Below are 26,361 nucleotides of genomic sequence, written 5' to 3' on the forward strand. Positions count from 1 at the left end.
GGTGTGTGTGTGTGTGTGTGTGTGTAATGTTGGTCAGACTGGTTGTTCACAAAGTTCATTTGATAAAACAATTCTATTGGTATGCTTACAAAGTTTAAAAAAAATGAGTCCTCCTGGACCAGACAAAATCTACCTACTCCAGCATCCTGACTCCAACAGTGATCAGCAGCTGATCATTTATTAAAGCATGTATATTGCTGTGTATTAATATATTTTTAAGATCTGCATTTAATTAATATGATTAATATAATTAATATTAATATAGTTAATATTTCTGGCCACTTCCTGTTTAATGATGTCATTTCCAGCCCTCAGGAACATGATGGGGAGTCATGGCCAACAGCCACGGGGGTCAAGGGAGCCACTCACTGGAAAAGTTTGAGTACCACTGGCCTAGGATGATCCTTAGATACTTAAAGGACTGTCTTTTTCCCTTTGAATCTGCTCATCCCCTGGGATTGAGTGAGACTACCAGGTAGTGGCAGTAATCACAGGATCAGTTGACTGCATGAAAGGTTTATGGCATTGTTGATGTCAGAGAATAAGCAGTAGTAAAATGTGTGTGGCAGAATCTTTTACATGTATGAACATGTATGAATGTGAAATCCTTGGAATTGCATGTAATGAAACCTTCCGGATAAGAGATGCATTGCAAGACATTGTATACTCCAGTATTATAAATTAATATTTCTGTTGGCCAGCATGTGGCCAACATACTTGATGAAAGATAGTGATAGAAGCTTGTGATAGAAGCTTATCTTAATCTCTTGAGTAGATTGAACCAATTCGAAAATATTTCCATCTTTTAAATTAATAGAAGTTCCATCATGCATTATTGCAATTCTGCTAACTGTGATTTGTGGTAGAACAGTTAACCAGCCTTACCTTTTGTTTTGTAGCTTAGGAAAAGGGGGGACTTCTGTAAAAACCTATCACAGGCAGCTAGTCCTTTAGAAGTTCAGTTAGGTTTAGGTGTGGACTAGTCCAACACTGAGAACCTTAATGGAGAAGCATGTACAGATGAAGGCGTAAAAGAATTTGCACATAATAATATGTGTTTAAACTGTGGAAGCTGAGTCATACCTGGTGGTAATTATTGGTCTCTTGTTGTCTTGTGTGCTCCCTGAAACATCTGGTGGGCCACTGTGAAATACAGGAAGCTGGACTAGATGGGCCTATGTCCTGATCCAGCAGGGCTCTTCTTAAGTTCTTATGAAGTGAAGCCTTGCATCAAGCCCCTTTAATAAACAATAGCATGAGTATAAAAGCTGGATTTTAAACTTATGAAATTTCAAATATAATTTGTTTCTTTTCTGATATCTGTGTTTTTAAATTGTCCTTTCAACCATGTGGGCTAGAATCACGGGTGACATTTTCTGAATTTTCATTAGCAGAAGTTCTAATAGTTGGCCACAAGTAACACATCTTTGTTCTCAGAGTATATGTCATCGCCTTTTGTTGTAGTTGTAGTCAGAATCCATGATTAAAAATAGAGAAGGGCCTTTCTACAAAGAACAGTGGCTCATAGTGGGTCTGCTGATGACTGCATTGTGGAAACCTTGAGGCAAGAGAAGGGTAGATTAGTGGCATGCAGGACATGTGCAAGAAGCCTTTCTGCATTCCTCAACGGGTTTTCCTGGATTGTAGCTAGTGCCTGGGAGGTTTGTCTTAAGTTCTAGATAAACTTCTGTTTCAGTGCAGAGACTGACTGCTCTGAGTTAAGACTTTGAGCGCATCTGTTTGTTCAACCTTACTGGGCACCCATTGTTGAAAGAAAACTGGGTCTCCATATGCAGCAGAATGAAGTAGTGGAGTGGACTGCACCAGAAACTGCTGATGGGGAATCACAATTTTGAATGCCCTTTGATTTTATTTATTCAGAAAAAGCTCCTTGACAGCAGAAAACAGCTATAACCAAGACAGATCTTTCTCCTTGATATAATTTTCTCCTTGCAAGGAACTTCTGTGTGGGAAAGCATTCTCCACATAAAATGGTATCTCCCACTGACAGTATCAAGGGTTGGTGTCTATTCTACCAGCTCATGGTTCTGTACCTGTAGATACATAGCAGAGCACTCTTTACAGTAAACTATCCATATAATTGTGGAGACTGAAAAAATAATTTTATTTAAAGTAGCATTTCTTCAGCTGTTTTAATGGACAGAAGATTGCCATTATCTGCTAGTTCCTGTAGCGCCACTTTCACACCCAGTTACTGAACTGTTCAGCATTTGCTCACAATGTTCTCTACCTGGGGTATTAAGTAGAGTTCTAAGCCTTAACATTTTTGTTTTAAATCTGGAGAGTACAAAGTCCAGTATCTTAATCACAATTGATCTGGGGAGACCTTGGCAGGGGGAGAGTGTCTAGTACTATACACTTTGCCACAGGAATAAACATGGCGCATTAACTGGACTTCTAAAGTCCTTGTCTCCATCCTTGGGGTTTAAGAGGCTGTCTTCACACAATGAATGCTCAGTTGAGAAGGCACTATTGTGAAAGAAAGTTATGCCACTTGTCATCAGTAAGATGCCTGCCATGCTTGGGCACTGGCTGCTTTACAGCCCAGCAGCATCTGGAGCCAAGGCAGAGATTGCCTTTTAAGGTAAAGAACTGCTGTGAGAATATGAAAGAAAAATTTTTCCCGGGCGTGCAAGGAACTTTCTTCCTTCCTCCCCTTAAATAAACTATTAGCAACTTAAAAAAAAATGAGGGGGAAGGGAGTTCTTGCATCCAACTTTTTTTTTTGAACTTGTGCTGCCTCTTTCTGACTTCCAGTTAGCTATGCCTGTTTGCTGACTCATAATAGGAAAAGATAAGCTGGAAAATGAGGTTCTGGGGTCAGACAGCTTGGCAAGCAAAAGGTTCTTCACAAAGGCCTTGCTGGCCTTCCCACTAGCAAAACCTAGGGAAACAAACTGGCCACAACAACTGAGGAATATCTTTCAGGCTTTGCAGGTAGACTAGATACAGTGTACTCATCTGAATCTGGTACAAAAGCTTGTAGCACTTTACATTGAAATGCTGGTCTAATAAAAATTTCTTATCTTTCCAGTAATGTGTTCTTCAGTACCCTGCAACCTTGTTCATACTCAGTTGTGCTCCTGTGCAGAGAATAAAGAGCTTAGATGAGTAGGTGTAGCATAGTAGCTAAGAGGTTGCTCTGCAAATCAGTTCTTCCCTTTTTGAGATGTCACTGTGCAATGAACTTGCTCTGTGGTTTTAGGCAAACCTCAGCTCTCCCACCCCACCCCCATTGCAATGTGGGGATAACACCTTTTAGGATTGTTGAAGGGATAACACAAAGGATAATGCGTATGAAACACTTCAGGCTCAGAAAGAACTATAGTGTAGTTGTATAACATTGTATAGGTAAACATGACCAATATTATTATTGATATGTTTATGGGGCCAAAATATGTGTTTTTCTAATTTTACTCTTGGCTGAGATTTTAAAAATGCACAACTGTAGCTGAAAAGGTATAAAAGCATTTTTAGCAGAAAAGTCAGTTATTGTTAGAGGTGGGTGAAAATGGTGTCCGTCCGTCCCCTCCATGGATTTTCGTCTTTTTCAAAAGTTAGAAGTGCAGAAAGTGGTGTTAGGTGTTTTTATTCAAAATGTTCATCATAATTATAAATTGTAATTGCTTTGAAAGTGTACTAGGTAGGTCATATAGGTGGTATAGTATGAGCAGATGCAGTCATTATTGTTATGCTCCTGATTAAATAATAAATAAAAACCAAATAAAAGTTTTTTTGGTTTTTTTTTTACAGAAATGAGAAGTGCAGAAAGCAGTGTTAGTGTTATTTCGCTATTGCCTCTAGTTATAGTGAAAGCAGACCATTTTTAACCAGCTGAGGTGGAATATAGAGGTTTAGTAAACAGTCGTATACTATATAAACTTGTTCAAATTGTTTTGAGCAAAGCAGAGCTAAAAAGAATGACCTTTGCCCTCAACGTAAACATTGAGTTTGAAACATTGGTGTGTTTGCTGAAAATGTAAATTATGTTTTCTTGCACGAGCATCTTGCGGTTGAGAAAACCCACTTGCATAACTTCTTAGCCACTTAGTGTACAACTACACTGATTCTGTGGAAGGTTGGCAACTGCTGTTTGAGAAACTTGCCAAAGTTTGACTGCCTGTATAACTGCTGTAAAGAAAACAGACGCCCTGCTGGCCTTGTGGGGAGAGGAGGGACTTCACACTATGCGGTGGGAAGAGGAGCATGGAAGGATGCTTTGGCAGGGCATGGAAGCACTCTTTTTTCCTTTTTTTTTTTAAAGGGTGGGACATGAGAGAAGACAGTCTAAGCAACTAAGAAAACTTGAGGGTAAGGGACAGACAAACAGTAACCTGGGAGGGGAAAATGGCACTGTAGGAATGGAGTGCTCTGTGTACATTGTTGAAAGAGGAGCAAGTGGGTAGGTTAGCAGAGTCTATTGGCTCTGGAGCCAAGGAGATGAGAGAGTTGAACAGGGTACGGAATGTTTGTAGAGGTGGGGGGGCAACTCATTCAGCAGCATCAAATCAGCCATCAGCTTGTCGCATTGGTAGCAATCTTGCTTGCTAACTGACCTTATTTACATTACTTCTGAGTGCAGGTGAGAGAATGACGTACAGTCATGTTTTGGAACTGAAAGGCAGGCTAAAAATTTTCAGTTAAATGAACACTTGAAATTATGCTCTGATCTGCTTCTTTATGAGAAAGAGATCTGTAGGAAAATGCACAGAACATTAAGCTTTTAGAGACATGGCAACAAGTGCAGGCACACCTGCGTTGGCATCTGGACACATCTAGAAGCCTCTGCCTTGTTCTCATTAAGTAGAAGCCGCAGACTTCTGACTCATTGTTTAGTATTGTAAACAAGATAAGAGAATGGAAAACCCCAGCCTGTTGTGTATTGTTTGAGAGGGAATAAAAGCCAGAGAAGGCTGAATCCCAGCGGCCTTCCTTCTGCATCTCGCTTCTATACATGTCTGTCGTTTTATTCTTAGCTAGGAAGCTAGCCGGGAGGACGGACTTCTCTCTCAATCTCATACGATCCTATTCTGGCTCAGCTCTCCCTGCATAAACCCTCTGAGTGAATGTCTCTCATTGCTCTGACTTCTTGCTGCTCGAGTTCTAACTTTCAAACCCTCAGAGTGCTTCTGCTTTTAGCACTCTCCCTCAGGCACCAAGGTTCTAAACCCTGGGTGCTTCCCAAGTAGCATTGCACTGCTACAGAGATCAGTTACTTCTATTTTGTTAGAATCTGTGCTGGACCCTGCAGGCAGCCTGCAACATGCTAACCTTGTAGACTCCTTGTAACCTTGTAGTCTACAGAAAGGGCTACATTAGCATAGGAAACAGTTTGATTTGAAACTTCTTGCATATGCAGTCCAGGTAGTCAACCATGTAAGCTCAACCCTTCAGTTTTCATCACATTCCAGGTTGGAAACAAGATTGGATACCCTTTCTACAAACATCCCAGAAAATTATATATCTCTTGTATGTTTGCATTAACACAGGGACCCTCCTAGATCAGGGAAACTTAGAAATTGCAGTTGGACTTTCTTACAACTACGTATTGTTGCTGCTGTTGATAATGTTAATGATAATATTTGGTGAGAATATAGGAAGCTGCCTTATACTTACTTGGGCCATTGGCTTACCTAGCGCAGTGTGGTCAGCAGTGACTGAGGGGGGCCTTTCAAGTACAGGTCCAGCCTATTTATACACGGATGTTTTATACACAGATTTGACTCAACACAAATGGCCCCTGCAAATGAGAAGGAATGTGCTGATCCCTGGAGAAGGGGAAAATGCACCCCTTTAACCTCCTTAATGAGAGAGAGAGAGAGAGAGAGAGGGCAACTGGCTGACAATCCTTCAATCCTTCTCTCTCCAGCGGACTCCTGTCCTTCCCCCTGAGCACATGAAAGAAGGTGATCATTTTGCATTGGTGAAGGGAGGGGCTGAGTGAAGTACCTTTGTAAGCTCTTGGAGGATGACTGATTGATGGATTGTCTTCTTAATGACTCTTACCTTACATCACAAAGGTCATCAAGGCTGTTTTTAAATCAATGGAGCAAAGAAACTGAAATTGATTTGCTATAGCACATTAGTTGCCATCCACATGAGTGCTTGGAACGGAACCCACTTGAATAATTAGTCTCAACCTGTACAACCAAATTGCTCATATTCTTTCAAAAAGCTTATTGCTTTCAAATTTGCTGGTGTTCAGCAAAGTGCTGGAGCTGAAATTAAAATGCTCAACTTAACTTTTCCTTTGAAATGGAATCTACTTTTAGAAAGTTTTCTTCACATGTCAAAAGCATGAAATGTCAAGGAATGCAGATAAGTTTTGGCTTATAAAATTAAATTTTAGCTCAGCACCTGCATAATTCTCCGTTGGTTAACCCTGAGACCCTCTTGTCTCACTGGAGGCTATTTGAACAGTAATATGGTGAAACTACATGATGATGGTAAGACTACTTCATGCTAAGATCAATGTACTTTCTCTGCTATGTTTTTGTCAGTATTGTTGGTTTTTTAAAATAATGCGGACTATATACAATTATTGTATAACAGAGATTGAATGGCAAGATATTTTTAAACTACTCCCAGGTTTGCATAATGTATATAGCTAACCTTATTATGCTTGCTCCAGGCTAGAATGCTCAATTCAGGGAAGTAACTTACAGTTTAAACAATTTCAGTGTGCCCTCATTACAAACATGGGATGATGAGGCATAGGTTTGTGGTAGAAAAAAATTGAGGAGGAGCTACAAATCTGTCCCGCTGATCTACTGCTCATCTTGGAACTGGTTACTTCCAAATGACTGTCTCACTGCTTGCAATCAATCAGCTCATTCCTTGTGGGCTTTTAAACCTGGTTTTCTCTGTGTGTAGTGGATTCTCACTTTAATCCTCACTGCAGGGCAGGATTGCTAGAGTCCAATTTATACAAGGAACACTATTTCTTGTCAGAAACATTGCATTTGTAAGAAGTAGCCCTTTTTAGATATTTTTCAGCTGTATACTAGCATCATCAATGAGGCTAATGTGCTTTCTTACCTGGAAAGAATGGTGTGTGTATATATCTATAAAGTACAGTAGAACCTCCAAAGTTGACCACCTCTCTATATTGACCACCTCCTTAAGTTGACCTAATTTTCACAGTATGGACATTGCATATACACTATGGGAGACGAACCTCTCTATATTGACCACCTCCTTAAGTTGTATCTTGACCACTTCGACCATTGCACAGAGTATTAATTTACCCTCCGTAAGTTGCCCACTGAACGCGATACTGTGGGCCTGTGTTTTGTCTGGTTTGTCCCAACTTGGAAAAGCAAGAAGCCACGTGACAATCCCTCCCCTATGCCTGCTAGTGCGTGTGTGAAAGGGTTTTTATAGGTGGGCACACTGCACATAGCCGACAGACCTGCGCCGGCTGCCGATTGTACCTGGACATGTACAAAGTTGTGAGAACATAAGAACAGCCCCACTGGATCAGGCCATAGGCCCATCTAGTCCAGCTTCCTGTATCTCACAGCGGCCCACCAAATGCCCCAGGGAGCACACCAGATAACAAGAGACCTCATTCTGGTGTCCTCCCTTGCATCTGGCATTCTGACATAGCCCATTTCTAAAATCAGGAGGTTTCACAATACACATCGTGACTTGTAAACCATAATGGATTTTTTCTCCAGAAACTTGTCCAATCTCCTTTTAAAGGCGCCCAGGCCAGGTGCTATCACCACATCCTGTAGCAAGGAGTTCCACAGACCAACCACACGCTGAGTAAAGAAATATTTCTTTTGTCTGTTCTAACTCCATTTTAGTGGATGTCCCCTGGTTCTGGTGTTATGTGAGAGTGTAAAGAGCATCTCTAGGGACATGAGGGACATGAGGTTGCTTGTGCATAGTGAAGCCACTATCCTTTCACTTTGGTTCCCATCACCAGTGCTTTACTTTACACTTATATTGAAACACAACTGCTATTTTGCTGCCGATTCTCCCAGTTTGGAGAGATCCTTCTGGAGCACTTCACAATCCCTTCTGATCTTTACCACTCAGAAAAGTTTAGTGTCATCAACAAACTTGTCCACATCCCTCCTTATCCCTGTTTTCAAGTCATTTATGAAGATGCTGAAAAGCACTAGTCCCAGGACAGATCCTTGAGGCACTCTACTTTCCACCTTCCTCCACTTTTTTTGGCAATTGCCCATTGACACCCACTCTGTTTCTTGGTCCTCAACCAGTTCCCAATCCATGAGAGGACCTGTCCTCTTATTCCCTGACTGTGGAGTTTTCTCAACAGCTTTTAGTGAGGGATTGTATCAAACACCTTCTGGCATTTAGTCAATCTGAGGAGACCCAATGGAGGCCAGGCAGCCCAAGTAAAAATGTGGTGGTGGTGGTGTTGTTGTTTTTTAGCTGTTGGGGCTATGTAACACGCTACATGCTGTGGGCTGGCAAGGGATAGCATTGGTTTGCCTGTCTGCTATGAAACCAAGTATTTTTTTTAACTTATAATTTTTTTTAAGCTTATGAATTTTCAGGGTTTTTTTTAAACACTGATTGTGGGCTGTTAATTTTCTGATATAGATGATATAAATAGTAAGCATCACAAGAGGATCAATTCTCATTGATATTTGCAATAAAACTTTTTAAAAATCCAATCTAAATAATAACTTGGCCTTGCACTTGTTGTCCTGAGAGCTAACAAGATAATATTTAAATGATATTTTTTCCCGTATGTTGACCACCTCCCTATGTTGACCAATTTCCTCCAGTCCCTTGAGTGGTCAACTTAAAGAGGTTCTACTGTATACTGTTTTATATTATCTGGAGTTTGTGGCATGCCAGCATGTACTGTGGTGCAGCTCACTCCTTTGTGCCCAAGACTGTTTTCTAGTTTCAAACTGTTGAATTTTCAGAATCCCTAGTACCATGTTCCATATCACATGTGTGTCTTAGTAGAGGACATTTGGGAGACAGACAGCAGGTGGCTCCAACCTAAGTAAGTTTAATACATTGGTCTGTTACTTCCTCTCTCTCTCTCTCTCGAGTGGTATTTCAGTAAAGAGCTCTGTAGCAGGTTGCTCAAACCCCAGCCCGGGCGGCCATTTTCAACCCCCAGGGACTCCCAATCCAGCCTGCAGGGAACTAATGAAACTATAGCCCACGAGACACTTTCTGGAGCCCACATTGGCCTGACGCGACTGTGCAAAGGCCAACTGTTCAACCTCTCTCATGAGTAACGGGTCGAGGCCTCCTTCCACTGCTTACTGTTTCACGTCTGTGAAGCAGCAGTGGCAATGAAAGAAAAGTCAGCCTTGTTTTGTGCAAGGTCTCATATAGGCCTTGAGCTATTGCAAGATCTTCAGTCAATCATTTAAGCTCCATCTTTAATATATTCATTTATTTAAATTTATGTGAATTTATTCAAATTTTAAATGTAAATTAATTTTTTTTTCCTGGCCCCTGACACAGTGTCAGAGAGATAATGTGGCCCTCCTGCCAAAAATTTGGACACCCCTACTCTGGACCACTACTTTATCTAGACAGTTTCTCTTAGGAATAGCCATTCATATGCAAGCACACCTTGTCATGTAGTTAGATGGCTCATGACCTCCATGGGCTGGCAGAAAAGAAGCTTGGCTTGGAATATCATCTGACATCTTAATGTTTCTAGGGGGGGGGGGGAAAAACGTCCAGAATAATCAGATCACAATGTGATATATATATACACACATTCCAAAGATTAACAGAATTGCCAAATTGAAACTTAAAAAGAAGAGACATTTCAGAGCTGTGGTAAAATAAAGGGGCATTCATTATGTTTTATTCACAGCTGTGACTATCTAAAACAAAGGACATCTGGCAACTTTAAATGTGATAGTAAATAGGAACAGAACCTATAACTATTCATTGTCGCCTTTCTGGATTTTAGCAAGATTGTGATTTATGACTACTTTTGTGAGGCTCTTCTTAGCTTATTCAGATAGGACAAACCCTTTGTTATGTATATCTGGGTTATGGCTGCTGGTAATGTAACAACACTTCTTCTTCTTCTTCTTTTTTTTTTTTTTTTGAAAGGCAAGAGAAATAAGTTACCTTAAAAATCAAAACATTATAATAACCTTTCACTTGTATAAGATACAATTGCCACTCCAAAACAGTTTATTGCAATGCTAATGTGCTTGACTTGGGTGAAGTATCTATACCAGAGCTGAATGGTGCAGGACTTCTTCATGCTATATTTTAGTTACTGGACATAATTGGGTATAATTTTCTGATAATTAACTAATGTTTTATGTAAGTTTTGATGTCTGTTGAGCTGTGAAATGGACCTGCAGTAGTTAATGCACCTATGTAGTCTCAATGTCTTCTGCTGCTTGAATAAGGGCAGATTTTAACTTGATGCATTGTACTTGGCTGTGAAGGGAACTTATGTATAAATAACTTTTTTCTTTTTCTGCTACTTTGGTTGCCATTTCTGCGTACTATGAACAAAAATATACTTATGCATTGTAAATGTTAAAGAGCGTGTTTGAGCCTTTCACAGTTAACGGAGACTGTGCAGGACCTGGCTGTGCTCTCAGTTTTAAAAGAAGAGAACCCAGAGCTTAATGTTAAGTGTGTGTAAACATCACAAAGCTCCTGAGGAATGTGGAATGGTTGTGATCCTGGGATAATTCAGAAGAGCATTTGAATCTTGAACATGAATTATGGTGCCTAAGGCTGCCACTGATCTGCTACCCAGAAGTGTTCCAAACTTGAGATCCGAGTTGATGCATGCTAGGAAATCACTCATTGTAAAGGAGTTTTAGGACCCGAACTAGATCTTCACATGCCAGCTCACCACTGGTGCACACTGTCGCAAACATTATTATTATTATTGAGAGTATTTATTTACCACTTTTCAACTAAAAGTTCACAAAGCAGTTTACAGAGAAAAATCAAATAACTAATGGTTCCCTGTCCCAAAAGGGCTCACAGTCTAAAAAGATGCAAAAAGAACACCAGCAGACCGCCACTAGAAAAGACACTGCTGGGGTGAGGTGGGCCAGTTACTCTCTCCCTGCTAAAAAGAGGAGCACCCATTTGAAAAAGTGCCTCTTACCCCTTAAGGCATGTTTTTGAGCCTTATCACAGGCCCAGCACTGGAACTAGTCCAGTGCAAATCCGCACTGGGCCAGCTCCAGTGCTGGGCTTGCGGTCTGACGCTCCGTGCAGAGCACGGAGTGGTGGTGAGGTAAGACGGGGTGGGGGAACGGCAGGGAGGAGGCGTTCCAGGGCAGGCAGAGGATGGGGAAGGCGAGGGAGGGAGAGGGGCGGGACTGGCAGAGCTCAGCTTTGCTGAATCCGAAGCCCTGTGTCAGGCTGCGCAACCCAACAAGGGACTCCTTGATTCTGTGCCAGTAAAGAGCTGCCACAGAATCGAGTAGCCCCATTGTGGTGCTACTTCCCTTACCTGGGGGAAGGGGACAAATGTCCCCTTTTCCTGAGGAGCTGCCTGTTTCTGCCCGGGACACTCAGGATACCACGGTAGCTGTTTTGGTACTGCGGTAGCCTCACGTGCTGGACAGCTCAGGATTGGGCTGTCAATCTCCCAATAACAGGCTATGATGCAATGTTGCAGTTGGCCACTTGCCTGAGACAGGTAAAGGTTTGGTCCAGACAAGTAGCTTGCCAGTTCCAATGCTTTGTGATTGGAACATGCAGAGATGAGCTTACATTTTGTTCCAGACTGATAAAAGTGCAAAGATATTATTGATGTGATTGCACATTAATTGTACAAATGTACAATTGTATTGTACAAATTGTACAACTAAATGTTACTGGTATTAGAGGAGTTTCCAGCAGTGATATTTTTCTCAGCTAAATATTCAGCTCTGTGGGGGGGGGGGGGCAGGAAGGCCAGGTAGAAACAGTAAAACTGTATCACATGTAACATTTTAAACAATGCCCCCAGTACGTTTCTCTGGCATCTGCCCCCCCCCCCCCGTAAGGTGATTTGTGCCTGAGACATCCACATCAGCTATCATTTAGATCTTTTTAAGTAACTGTTGCTTGTAGATTTGGTTTGCAGTTGTGTTTTCACTGGCTTACATAGATAAGGTTTAGTTCCTAGAAACTGCAAGAAGATGCAAACGGCCGAACAGAAGAAAAAAGCTTGCATTCCTCAAGCTGGATGATAGCTGACATTTAAGCCTCATGAAACAAACTTTATCTCCCTCTCCAACTCTTATATCCAAGTTCATGTGCTGGTAGCAGCACTTCAAACCAGTCAGGAGGTTGTGATGATGGAGGCTTGAATGACTGTTTCTGAAATACGCAATTTCTCTTTATCAGCACATTCCTTGATAGAATTCCTGTGATATCACGAGGAGGTTGGCAGAATAGGAAAGTAGGCATAATTATAGAAATTACTGCTCACCCACCACTTTTTGTGAAAGGAAAGTGAGATTACAGTGATAATTGTCCATAAATGCAGTTTCTGCCTTTTAGGAAGGTTTTTCCTCTAGAAAACTTGAATCAGGTTTTCTAAAGGAATTGGGATTAGCCGACTTTTATACTTTATCAAAAACATAATGCTATGTGATAGTTGACCAGCAGAAAACTGTGAGCTGTTTGGAAATAAATGGTATTGCATGATAGGAAGGCTTTAATGTTAGATAACAAGCAGCCTGGGTTTTATTTGTTTACTGAAAACCCTTCTTCATTTCTGTGTAAATCTGCCTCATTCCTTTCTCAGTGACTGCTTTTTGGCTTCCTGACACTTTCTCTTTGACTGTTAACCCTCTTCTCTTCCTTTCCATGTATAGTTACTCTCACTTAATGGGGCACTGGATAATTTATCCATCTTCCCTTTGATATGCCAGCAGCTTCCCAGCCTAAATAAACACATCAGTAATAAAAGGGAGTATTAAACATTCTTCAGGAATATTTTTCAGAGTGTCTTTTCCACCATGAGCAGCAGCTAAATCATTTAAGTGTAACCTCTTTTCAGACAGTCACCAGTGCGTTAAGACTTGGTTTTTCCTAAAATGCTCTTTGCCTGCTTGACCCTAGATTACCTTCTGTATGTGATATCTTTCTTGGTTTGCCTTTCTTATTTTTGCCTAGGGAAGAGAAAAGGAGTTAAAGGCATACTCAGAACTCAGCCAGGCTGGCTGCAGCTTTTTTTTGGGGGGGGGGATTCTTGTGGTGACTTCTTTTTGGAACAAAACAACTTTGTGCTGCTGTGCTTTTTCTTGGCTGGCTTGAAGCAAAGTGCGTAGTTTCAGTTGAACTTGTGCTGTGTGCATTTAGGAGAAACTGGTTCCAGAACTAGAGACTAGCACTCCTGGAAAACAGAAGGCTGCTTCACATGTTTATAGCTGGGCCACTTAGTGAAATATAGATCTGAATAGCATTTTCCATGAGCATATGACTCTTCTCATGTTACTTTTGATTGTGAAATATTTGGAGTTGAAGCTTGAATGCAACCAAAGAGAGAACCTGGGTCTTGAGGAGCATGAAACAGAAGCCTTTTTGAGAAGCCAGTAATGCAAAATACAGTAAAAACATTATCTGCTGTAGAATCTTATTATAGTCTAACCCACCTGGTGACCGGACTTGAACAGTTGTGACAGTTTCTGCTCCCATCCACCTCCTATGTTAGCCTTGCTAATGGTGTGTTTATAGATGGGACTTGGAAACACTTTTTGAATGCAATTTTGATGGCTACATAAATACAAGTTCAACTGATGATCAGAGGGTCCAGCTGAGTTTACTGAGCTACATCTTTCACAACAGCTTGTTACTTTCTGATTGATGGTTGAGATGCCCTTGTCACTCCACATCCTCCCCTTCCCCAAGAGTCCCAAGTGCTTCCTTTGTGATTCACTGAATTCATGCATGGCTTTAAATATTTTTCATAGCAGTCTTCTAAAGTGGACACCTGTGGTGTAGATGGCAGCATTAATCGATCATCTGGTAGAAAAAGGCTTAAATAAAACACAACTGGCATGCGATCAGTTTTGATGAGCTTGCCAGGGAACTTTTGGAAATCATTGGAAGGCCATGTACAGCTAGCCAGAGAGTACATGACCTTTCTTCAGTTGCTGTTAAAAACCTAGCAAGGTCTATACAAAGAGTTGGCATCCTTTGCTGATCAAGAAAATTCTCCTCCTCTGCCTGTCAATAGCAAACTCCAGCACTCCACCACCTATCAGTTTGTATGCAACACAGGACCACCTGCAGACAAGGTGCTGGTTTTCATACACTGGAGACTTTCTATGTATACAGGAGAGAAGTGTGTAAATTTAAAGCAGCTCATAATAGTGTAATACAGACTGTGTGCCACTCCCTCCAGGAACATTGGAGGTTGAGTTTTCAGTTGGAAAAAACAGTACTCTAGAACTTGGCCAGGGGAGGTGATACGGGAGGCTGGGAGAAGGATGTATCCTGCTTGAGTCAATTTGGCTTTAGCTTCAGGGGATACTTTGTTGCAGGTCTAGTTGAATTAAGTTGTCAAGAAAAGCCAAGAAATGATAGCCAGGAAAAGGTATGCAGGGTTATATGCATGGGGCGAGTTCAAATAAACTATATCTTTAATCAAAATTTATTATTTTCCTTTTTCTCTTGCAGGAAATCCAAGGGAAAACCAAATGGTAAAAAGCCAGTACCAGAAGAAAAGAAACTCTACCTAGAGCCGGAATACACAAAATCCAGGATTACTGACTTTGAATTCAAAGAGTTAGTCATGTTACCACGTGAAATAGACCTTAATGAATGGCTAGCCAGCAATAGTAAGTATTGTGATACTTCTGCCAGCTGAGCTCTTTGGCTAGCTACTTGTCATGCTGTTGGTTTATAAAAAAAATAAAAGAAATAAGGGGCAGGCTGTTGCATTTGGGTGCTATCTCTTCTACCGTGCAAAATTACTGTGCAATTTAGCAATTGAGAAGCATTAAAATCACTTGTAATTATGCCGCTCACAAGTTCAGATAACTAATGGAACCATCTTGGTGTCGTCTTTCTTTTTCAGCAACAACGTTTTTCCACCACATCAATTTACAGTATAGTACAATCTCTGAATTTTGTACAGGAGAGTCATGTCAGACCATGGCAGTGTGCAATACGTAAGTGTTTGTAACTGTTTGTGGTGTTGTTATGGTTTAGGATTATTAAACTGCAATAGAAGAACGAGGGAGGAAGAACAATGCTTTGTGATTTTTGCCTGGGAAAATGATCAGTATATAATGAAAGCATGGCCACTCTGCGAAGTGCTGGAAGACGAGGCAAAAGGCAAGAAAAAACAGTCTGAATAAAATATTGCTTAGCAAGGCTTTCCACAATAAAAATTTGCAGCAGTTTGGCATGCATCAAGTTCATGATAATGATCTGTAAATAATGTTACGTATCATTCAGATATGATTAATAGCTTGTAAGAGTTTCATTGAGCTCCTCATTGTAAAATAGATTATATCTCTCCCTAGAAAAATTTCACATCTTTGGTTTCCTTTTAGACTTAACAATTCTAAAATTCAGTAGCAAAATTCTGCATCTTGGGGAAGTGCCCACCAAAATCAACATGGAACGATTAAAGGCCAGTTTAGGGGACCTGTTTTACCCCCAAAATGAGAGTGGGCACCAAATAACCCCACAAGTAGTGTATCTGCCTAAACCAGGGCTGTCCAAACTTTATGGCAGGGGGGCCACATCCTCTCTCTGGCACTGTGTTGAGGACTGGGCAAAAAAGGAATTAATTTACATTTAAAATTTGAATAAATTTACATAAATGAATATATTGGAGATGGAACTTATACGATTGTATGAAGGTTTCACGATAGCTCAAGGCCTAGAAAGGCCTTGTGCTAAGCAAGACTAACCTTTCCTTTGCTGCTGCTTCACAGATGTGAAACAGCAAGCAGCGGAGGTAACCCTTGGGTGCGGTTCACATGAGAGCTTGAACAGTTGGCCCTTGTACTAAGAACAGTCACATTGGACCAGTGTGGGTTCCAGCAAGTCTCTGGTGGACCAGAGGCTTGTTGGAGACTGGGGACTCCCCATAGGCCGGATTGGGGGTCCCTGGGGGCCACAAATGGCCTGCAGGCCGGGGTTTGTGCACCCCTGGCCTAAATGGTGTGAGGATAGATTGGCACCTTCTCAGGAATTAAGGAAATCTGCTCTTGGTGTTTTCTCTCTGAAGTTGATTAACTGTGTTTTAAGTAAATGGTTGAACATGAAAGGAAGTGTTGTCACTTTATCATGTTCTTGGAAAAGGAAACCATTGTTAGCTCACATGGAAAATGTAAAGCAAACAACTTTTATTAATGCTCTCTGATGTAAGAAAATCCTTCCAGAAGTGAAACTTAACTTGGAATATTAATTTCTGAGTAGTTCTACAATTTCCAGCCACACTTCTAGTTTGTAGCTAGGCATCAAAATTTCTAGGTACAAATGGAGCAGTAGTTAAATGAAGTTTCATGCAAGAAAGCATTATCTTTCACAAAAGAACAACTTTTGATTTAAAGGACAAGAGCAGAGCTCTCTAATTTTTTTATAAATGTCATATTCTGTGACACTTTTATCCCAAATGTTCAGGTTGTAACCTCAGAAATATGGTGTATATTTCTTAATGTGGGTGGACTAAAGCAAAGTGGAAAAAAATATTTTTATATACTGGTGAAAACTGATAGGCAATTCACCACCCAAGTTCACTATATGAAATTGGGCCCACCCTAAAATAAAGTAGTGGTTATGGAATATTTCTGATGATGTCTTGAGCAAGTGCTAGTGGACACTGTGGTTCAGAAATTCAGTAAATACAATAAGAGCAAATTTGGGAAGCATTTCCCCTTCGCGTGACACACGAATATGCCCTCTACCATTGTTCCATACTGTCTGTACACTTTTCCTTTTGTGCAGCGGACATCTGGCAGGGAGTGCTTAGGGGCACGTAGTCATTCTTTGGCAAATGATCCATTCTGCATTTGTAATCTCATGTGGCTGTTTGCAGGGTTAAAGGAAGGCACTTACCTCTTTGCCTAACTGGAATCCATAAACAGGCGTGTCTGAGGCTGAATAATTCTTGGGGGTGACCAGTGCAAATCTTGCCAGTATCGTATATAGTTTGCACATCTGTGTATGAAATTCAGTGCAGAAGAAGAACCATGCTTATCCCACTGCATAGCAAATATTAGCAAAATATTAAAATGTGCAAGATGCTCAGGGCATAGCAGTAATTCTGGTTTATCCTCAATAACCAGGCAGAGATGGGGTATTGGAGAGAGTGATTTTGAGCCTGTGAGCGCTGTGGCTGAAGGGGTTTGAAACCTGATATCCCTTGTTCAGGCTTGATGTTCAACCAATACCCTTGTATTGGTTTGCTTGTAATTTGCATGGCATTTCTTACACTGAAGTGCAGTCCATACAAAGAATTCATAATGTTTGACACAAATCTGAATTAACTGGAAGTAGGGGGACAGCAGGCTGGTGGTTATGCTGGTTACCTTGGAAGCAGGGAAATATCCCAAGGAGAAAACTCATTGATCAATGTATGATTTTGTTTATCTAACAAAGTTTAATGTTCTATTCATGTCAAAATATCATGCAATACATTGGTTTTAAAAAACACAAGAAAACCAACACGCCCCCCCTCCCCCTCCAAAAAAGACAGAGGGGAAGAAAATGAATTCAAAGGCATTTGTAAATAAAGTGGTATTTTGCCTGGTTCGGAAAAGACAATAGCTCTGACACAGGGTGCTTCTTTCTGAAGGGAATATTCTGCAATTGGGATGTGACCACTGAGAAGGCCCCCTCTTTGCATTTCACTTGCCTCACTTCTGCTGTCCTGTGGAGGAAGGGTCTTTGGAAACGACCTGAATACTCAGGCAGTTCTTTGATACCCAGGTTCCAAGCCACCTTGATCTTAAAGCCTAACATCAGCACTTTGAATTGTACAAGGAAATGTTCTGTAGCCAGTGATGCTGTGAAAAAGTGGTGTGTTGAGTCCTGATCAACAGTCTAGCCACTGTATTGCAAGTGGTCTTCACAGACAGTCCCACATACAACATGTTTACAACGGTCTAACCTGGAGGATTGCAGGGCATACTGATACACTACCAGGCTCTCTATCCAGGAGGGGTCACGGCTGGCACACTAGTGATAGCTGGTACAGGGTGCTTACATAACCCGAAGCTTAAGGCCCTGTTGCGCTTCTTTAAGTGGAGGGCATCCCTGTCCACAGACATTATGATGGTATCACTTGGAGTGGCTGGGAGGCTTACCTTTAAACCTAACGTAGTCCATGAATGAACTGATCCTTTTCACCCTTCAAATTCTTTATTAGATTATGGGTGGGCAAAGGGATCAGTGGTCAGAATACTATCACTCCACTTTCACTTCAGACAAGCTGGGGAGCCCTGCAGCCTCTCTGAGCATTGTGATCCTGGGGATCATGTCGCTGTCTCCTCCCTGCCTCGCCCCTGCCCCTGCCCTTAAGGGGAAAGAGGCCAGAGCCTTCAGGCTGGAGCATCGTGACATCCCAGTTTGAAAACCACTGCCATAGAGCATTCCCTGTGTAGCCATTAGAGGAAATGGTGGTGGAAACACTGCATGCTGAGGGAGAGAGGTAAGCCCACCCCTCCTCTCCTCTTGGCATCTAGCACTGCTGCATCCATCACAGCTGCCTCCTCCTTTTAAGCAGTTGTGATTCTGGATGCACACAGAGCGAAGTAAATGGGGGCTTCTCAAGTAGGGTCAGGGTGGCTTATTTCTCTCCTTCAGCATCTGGCACCACCTCTTCTGCCCCAGAGCCCATCAGTCATTGGAAGAGGAGGCGGTGGCAGCGCTCAGTGGTTTAAGATAAGGAAGGTGTACTTCTCTCCCACTGTTGCTGCCACCACCTTCTCCTGTGCCAAGTGGAAAGAATGCTGAAACTTCAGATTTCCCTCTATGACTATTAATGAAGCAGCGGCAGTGATGCTTGATGCTGAGGAAGAGGTAAATCTCCAACCCCTCCCTGCTTTGTTTACCTTTTTTCTTCAGTATCCAGTGTCACTTCCTGTCACTTCCTCCAATGGCCACAGAGGGGTGCTGAGAGCAGGGATGCCCCAACTGGATCCACCACCTGATCCTGCCTGACACATGCACCCCCGCCACCCCCACCACACATACCACTCTCCTGCATAAAACAAAAAGACCTGCTGCCACTTACATTGCTCTTTCCTGATCTTTGAGAAAGCAGGAAATGCACTCTCTGTTTGATTTCAAGGGACTGCAAGGAAGGAGCAAGGTGGGTTTGTGCACCCTTTTCTTTAAGTCCAAAGGACAGTGGTTCTCGAACTTTTCCGGCTCACGTCTCCCCTGATCCTTGCAGCCATTGGCCACGGCTCCCCATTACAACACCTCACCTCAGTTACCCCCAAAATGGGGATGAAGGTGTTATAATTATACACTAGAAACAAGGCTGCCAGCACTCTGAAGCTGCAATCCTAACCACACTTACCAGAGATTAAGCCCCATTAAACAAAATAAGACTGACTTCTGAGTAGACCTGGTTAGGATTGTGTCCTGAGTTTGTTAGCAGCACACCTGGAGGGTTTTGGAAAGGGGGCGGGGAGTGATGAATTTGCAGGAGGGGAAGACTTTGTTTTGTGTGTATCTGCTAATTGCAAACTGAGACCTAGAGACTGTTTGACTGGAATCCTAACCCCACTTTCCTGGGGGTAAGTCCCATTGAACACAGTAGGACTTACTTCTGAGTAGACCTAGCTAGGATTGTGCCTTTTGTCTTACAATAGCAGCCAACAGAGTACCCCCCCCCCCCCAAGGAGGCAGGAGGAAAAAGGGATGGCTGAAAAGGAATGGGGATTTTTTATTTTTAATCAATTTTTGGAGACAAAGCCATGAAGAGTGACTTTTTTTCTTATTTGAAGGGGGAGGAAAAAGAGAAAGGTGAGCATCCTGGGTTAAGCTGACCCAGACCCCAAGCTTATGTAGGTCTACTCAGAAGTAAGCCCCATTTGAATCAATGGGGCTTACTCCCAGGAAAGTGTGGAAAGGATTGCAGCCACACCCAGCAAGAGTACCCCAAAGTAGATGGGGGCTGCTCACACACACACACCCAACATGCAGATGCCATCCCTGTTCCCCCCCAGGCAAGACGGAGGGATGTGGGCTGGGGCATTTGGACACCCTCCACTAGGAGCAGGCTGGTTCCTTCCTTCCCAAGCAGCCTTGAGCAATCCCAGGATGCCCAGGGTGAGGGGCACACTGGGAAATGTTGTCCTTGGGGCGAGGTTGCACATGGAGAGAGCTCCATGATGAGATGCGACACCTCTGCCTGCCGGCCCAGCCAGCCTTCTCTCCCACCCCCCCAGCATGTTTCACAGCCCTCCCAGCCTCACGCTGCCCCACCCACCTCGTTCACAGCTGCAGAAAAGCAGCAAGTCAGCAGGCAGCAGGTGCAGCTGAGCAGCCTCTCTCCCTGAGATGCCTGGCGATGCCCCTGGAGGCTAGCCAGATTGAATACCTCAGATTCACACAGATACACACAGATTGAATACCTCAGCCAAAGGACATTAAAAGCCCTTTTGTGAAACTGGATAGAAGAGTGTATTCTTCTAGCAGAGTTAAGTGAGATGCTGTATCAATCAACTTCAATTCCTAGTTGATTGGATCAACTAGGGGAAAAGGGAGTTTACATACTTTCAGATAATGAGGAGAGGTAAAAGCCTACAATAATGAGGCATTGAGTGAGGGGTACAGTCACTGAGGGTCACCTGTGGCCATTGGCTGTGTATACGATGCATTTTTTCCCAATGGATATGCAGCACTTTCCCATGCACCATAGTGGTTGTAAGTACTGCTGACAGTTGCTCATGTGTTCACTGCCACCAAGAGTTAAATAACTGCAATCAAGCAGGAGTTGAGACCATCTGCTGAGTTTTATGTAGGGTTTTTACTATGCTGCTAAAACCAGCTGGTATTGTGGTGCCATCTCCTGACAGCTGCTGCAATTACGCTGTTGACTTTTGTTGCAAATTAGAGTTTGAGCTTGACCTTCTTTATTAGATTAGTAGTCATCAGATATTTCTCATTTGTGCAGCATGACAGAAACATTTAAGCCTTACAATTTGTACATAAATGTGAGACTCCTCCCCTCCCCAATATGTCTAGAAAGAATGCAACAAGAGGTGAACTGTAGCACCCAGAGCTATATTGCATTGCCCTCAAAATAAGACAACACAACCATTATTAACCAATTATCTTAATCTGTTGTTTTATACTCTGTGTGTGGGGTTGAACAGCTTCAAGAGCTGTTGGGCAGAACAGAAATATTTCAAATAAATCAGATTCTGTGAGCCACTGCCAATCAGAATAGGCAACAGGGCACTTAAATGGACCACTGGTCTGACTCTGTATAAGACAGTTTCATAGGTTCACCTCTTGAACAAACATTGCATAAAGTGGAGAGACTGATATGTAGGTATTTTGGGAATAATACATTCAGAGGGGAGATTAATTTACAACAGTACCTGGAATAAAGTTTATTTACTGTATTTCTATCCCTCCTTTCTCCCCAAAGGGACCCAAAGCAGCTTACAACAGTGTTGAGAAATAAAAAGAACATAAAATCATAATTAAAAAAATTATTTATACATTAAAACCTTCACAATTAAGAACATCTTAAACAGCAAAGGCTGTTAATATCTCAGCCTTCTACTATGAGAGTAATCAAAATTGTTGCAGATAAAGTTTTATTAAGAAAAGCTTGCTAATATACCTATCACATAGTGGTCCTCCTAAAAGTTCTAATTTAAGGCTAGTAGAGCCGTGGGTCTCAAACCTTTAGCACTGGGACCCACTTTTAGAAAATTTGTCCAGGACCTACCCAAAGTGATGTCATTATTCTGGAAGTGATGCCATGGCCGGAAGTGACATCGTCAAGCAGAAAGTGCTTTACTAAGAATGCAGCAAGCACTGAAATTGCCCATGGCAAGCACTGAAATTGTGCCATTTTCCCCTAGATAGGCAGGCCCAGTTCAATTTAAGTTCTTATTTAAGCCACTTCAGTGTGATCTGGAACAAAATCAATTTTAAATCCAACATGTGCTTTGGGGGGGGGGGGGAGATTGAGTTTCAAAGCATCCTTCTAAGCAGCATTAAAAACACAGAATGATTAGGAGAGGAAATGAGACGGGGTGGGGGGAGGAATCTGTGAAAGACAACAACCCTTTCCAATCAAGCAGTGGTTCCAAACCTATTAGCACTGGAACCCACTTTTTAAAATCACACACCATCAGGACCCGCCTAGCTTTATAAGACTAGAAAGGAAAAAGTATCACCTGCTCAAGCATCTTTTTACTTTACTATAGTAGGGGAGGGAGGACTGCCATCTGGAGCCCTTGTTGAGCTCCATGTGCACAAGACTGGGACCATTCTGGTAGCCTTGCACTCCCTTTTGCCTGACCTCCCACAGGAGTCAAGGCATGGTTGCTTACTTATGAGTAAACACAACTGTGTTGCGTGCAGTGCAATTCTAACTTGCACTGGAACAGGCAGGCCAACGGGCCTGCGCTATATCCAGTGCAAGTTTTGGGTGCTTAGTGGTTCAGCCCAGATCAAGAGGAACCACTTCCCCTTATCCCGGGAAGAGCCACTGCAGCTCTGATGTGGCTACTCAGAACTGTGCCATCGCTGGAGGTAGCACAAATCCGAGCAGCCCAGGGATGGCCCAGGCTACCTAGGAATGGGGCTAGGATCCGGCATAACAGCAGAATCCTGGCCGCGTCTCCCGCTCCCCACCCAGGAGTGCCCACTGCCCACCTTCTCCCGCCCCAGAACGCATCCCTCCTGCCTGCACTCTGCCCTCCTCAGACCCCTATGCTGGCCAAGCTCAGCCAGTCAAACTTGTTGAGGGACTTGTACTGGCCTGAAAGTGCTTTACGGCACTTTAGCGAAACTTCTGGGCAGGTACATGGTACTTACACTGCCTAACATCATGTTAGGATTGGTGCCCTCAGTTTTGCTTTCCATAGGGCTCAATACATTTGTCAGCTTGGCAGGAGAGACTTCCTTCCTCAGGTGTTTTTTAGGGGGGCACATTCATTGCATCTGGACCATTCTGGTGGTGTTGGATTCCTCTCAACCTGCTCTTCTCAATGAACCAAGGCACATTTGTCTGCTCATGAGTAAACATGCGGTATCGCTGAGTTTCACTTTACATAGGGCTCAATGCATTTTGCTTGGCTATCAGCTTGTCAGTTGCAGCTTTGCAACCCACCAAGTGGGTCACAACACACAGTTTGAGAAACCCTGTACTAGAGGATTTGCCTATTTTTTATTTCAATAAACCTGCCAAAATGGTAATTTCAATTTCTTGGTGATGGAAAGGGTAGTCTAGGCCACAGCAACTAATACAACATGCTGTGCACTGGCAAGTAGCCTATTCTGTGTGAGGGTAATATAAGAGATCAGGGAAGAGAACCAAGAATAGGATTTGCTTGAGCTGTTGTTGCCAGATCTTTCAAATAGTCTCACCAGTGGCTGTGTATGCTGTTGTGATGCTACCTTGGAAACAGCAAGCAGCTGTTGCTAGTTCCCTCTCACTGAGCCTGTTGTCCCAAAACTGGGTCTCCAGTCAGATATTGGTATAGCAGTGAGACCTTTGCAATATCACATCTATGGAACCAAAGCATTGAGCAGTGGGGATTAGGCCCTTAGTTGGAATGTTCAGCTGCTGTGCTAGAACACAGTGTGCCTGGGATTACTGGAATGATCTATGTGGCATCGAAGATCCAGAACAGAGGTAATATTGATTCTGTTGATTCTCTCTACAGGCAATACTACTGGTATGATGAGCGGGGAAAGAAGATCAAATGCACTGCTCCTCAGTATGTTGATTTCGTCATGAGTTCAGTGCAGAAGCTAGTGACAGATGAGGACGTCTTTCCTACAAAATATGGTATTTATTCAAAATATTTATATCCTGACATGTCATAGTATAAGCCTGCTAAAATAAGACCACAATCCTAACCCACTTTCCAGCACTGACATAAGGGCAGTGCAACTCTGAGATAAGGGAACAAACATTGCCTTACCTTGAGGCGGCCTCCATGACCACCCCCCAACTGCAGGATGCAGCACACGCCCCACTGGCACAGCTATGCCAGTGCTGGAAAGTGGGTTAGGATTGCACCCTAAAATGAACTTTGCCTGCTGTCTAAATGCCATGGGGAGGGCGGGACTAACGGGGTCTCTTAGAGCAAAGGAGTACCAGACTTCGAGCACTACTATGAAGAAGGCCCTCTTCATGTGCCCTGCAGTTGAACCTCTGATGCTTTGCGACACAGAGAACCTCCCCTGGTGACATGGGTAGGATCATGCATGTGGGGAGATCATTCTTCAGATATCCTGATCCCTTGCTGTTTCTTACCAGAAGCAAATAAAACTGAAGTAACAATGAAATTCCCTGCTCCAAAAATTTGGCCCTGACCAAGACTCTAGCTGCAGCATTTTGCATGAGCTGAGGAGCTCTTTTCTATGTAAAACATGGGAGTTCCTTGTATGTGATTTGGGTCAAGGTCTAAAAGTGGAAAAACTGGCCTCCCCAAAAATCCAGACAGTTATAATTGGAGGAAAACAAACTTCTGAAAGCTTGTCAAGTTAGGATTCATCAGACAAAGTAAAAAAAAAAAAGAGGAATCTTTCAATGCAGTGAATGTCTCTGGTGTGTGTACATTAGCCATAAAGCAAAACGTTACAGATGTTTCACTGAATGTGACTTCTTTTCTCACCCCTCTCTCACGACAGGCAAGGAATTTCCCAACTCCTTTGAGTCCCTAGTGAAGAAGATTTGCAAGTACCTGTTCCATGTGCTGGCCCACATCTATTCCTCACACTTCAAGGAAACATTGGCACTGGAGCTGCATGGACATTTGAACACACTCTACACACACTTCATCTTATTCATCAGGGAGTTCAACCTGGTGGACCCTAAAGAAACCACCATAATGGACGACCTCACGGAGGTCCTCTGTAGCAGCAGCGGGAGCAGCAGCAGTAACGGAAGTGGCAATGGCAGTGGCGGCAGCGGCAGCAGTGCAGCACAGAACCACGTGAAGGAGAGATGAGTTTCCCCAACAGGAGCAAAACAAATGCTAACGTTTTTTTAAAAAAATACTCTATATTATCTGTGTGTATGTGTATGTATATGTGCATATGTATATATATACAGACATACACAGCCATGACAGTTTAAGCAATTATGCTGCCACCACAGGACATGTAGACATACGAGACTGTATGGAGCTTTTGTTTAATGCATCATCCTTGGCGAGAAGTTGCACCAGTTCTACTTTATTGTCTCCTGCTCCCCACTTCCTTTTTTTCTCCCTTATCAGTTGGATGATGAGTGCTGTTTTTAGAGAAGAACCACATTTTTTTTTCTTCAGTTGGGCCGCTGCTTTTTGTTTTTGTTTTCATTCTGCCCACTTCTCCTCCGCTTGTGGGGGTGGTGTGGGGCCCTTGAGTGCAAGCCCCTTTCTATCTTGTCTCTCTTTCTCTCTAGGTTGGTGGTACTGCCATTTTAAAAATATTGTAAGAAGTGTCTTTTACTTGTAAAGTGGCTTAAGATGCAGATATTTTGTTGTTTTGGGGGAGGTTTGGGTTTGTCTTTTGGTTTTACTTACACTGACCCTGTTTCTTTCCCCTTCCCTCGTCCCTTTTGCATCTAGCCCTTTGCTGGTTTGTAATGGGATGCAGAGCGTTTTGGCTCGACTAGAATAGCAATAAAACTTCCAGCATACCTAAAAGATGTGGTTGACCAGGTTCCCCAGACTCAGCTTATGGACCTTGGAAGAAAATCTGCAAACATCTTTTGCTTATTGCTTCTAGTTTCCCTGCCCAGTCCTCTGGCTCCTCCTCTCCCAGACACAAATCCAAGAATAAAAACAGTGAGGGGACTGGAGTCCAATATCAGTGGTAAAAGCCACAAATATTAATTTTGTGTTGAATGGGAGACTTGGAGCAGGATGGTAAGGGGCAGGCAGTTCTTCACCACCTGTGCTAGAGAGATGGCTGTTGGCATATAATTATATTGTTGGCTTATTTTAGTTCATCTGTCCAATAATAATAAAAAAATTCTATCAGGCATAAGCCTTGTTGTTCGGTCTGCAGTGTTGGCACTCATTAGCTTTATTTCCTTGCTAAGTAGATTTGTGGAGGATGAAATATTTACCAGTGTTTCTATTACAGTGTGGGAAGCTATTGACATTCCCTCTGCAACTGATTATAAACCTTTAGGAGCCCGTAGACCACTGCAGCAAAAATTGTAATTGTTGTGGACCACATGCAACCCCTACCCCCTGG

At 42.7% G+C, this 26,361-nt stretch overlaps 1 protein-coding gene across 4 annotated transcripts in view; it reads left to right on the forward strand.

Moving 5' to 3' along the window:
• MOB2 (MOB kinase activator 2) overlaps positions 1–26,148 on the forward strand; it is a 141,061-nt gene extending 114,913 nt beyond the window's left edge. For all 4 annotated transcript variants that reach the window (XM_066629889.1, XM_066629897.1, XM_066629881.1 and 1 more), the window contains exons 2-5: positions 14,632–14,792; positions 15,032–15,125; positions 23,832–23,956; positions 24,805–26,148. In XM_066629889.1, the coding sequence (XP_066485986.1) occupies positions 14,632–14,792; positions 15,032–15,125; positions 23,832–23,956; positions 24,805–25,124 (700 nt within the window). In that variant the 3' untranslated portion in view covers positions 25,125–26,148. The remainder of the gene's footprint in view (positions 1–14,631; positions 14,793–15,031; positions 15,126–23,831; positions 23,957–24,804) is intronic.
• The last annotated feature ends 213 nt before the right edge of the window (positions 26,149–26,361 follow it).

The sequence above is a fragment of the Tiliqua scincoides genome, chromosome 1, assembly GCF_035046505.1.
Source record: "Tiliqua scincoides isolate rTilSci1 chromosome 1, rTilSci1.hap2, whole genome shotgun sequence".
Lineage (NCBI taxonomy): Eukaryota > Metazoa > Chordata > Lepidosauria > Squamata > Scincidae > Tiliqua > Tiliqua scincoides.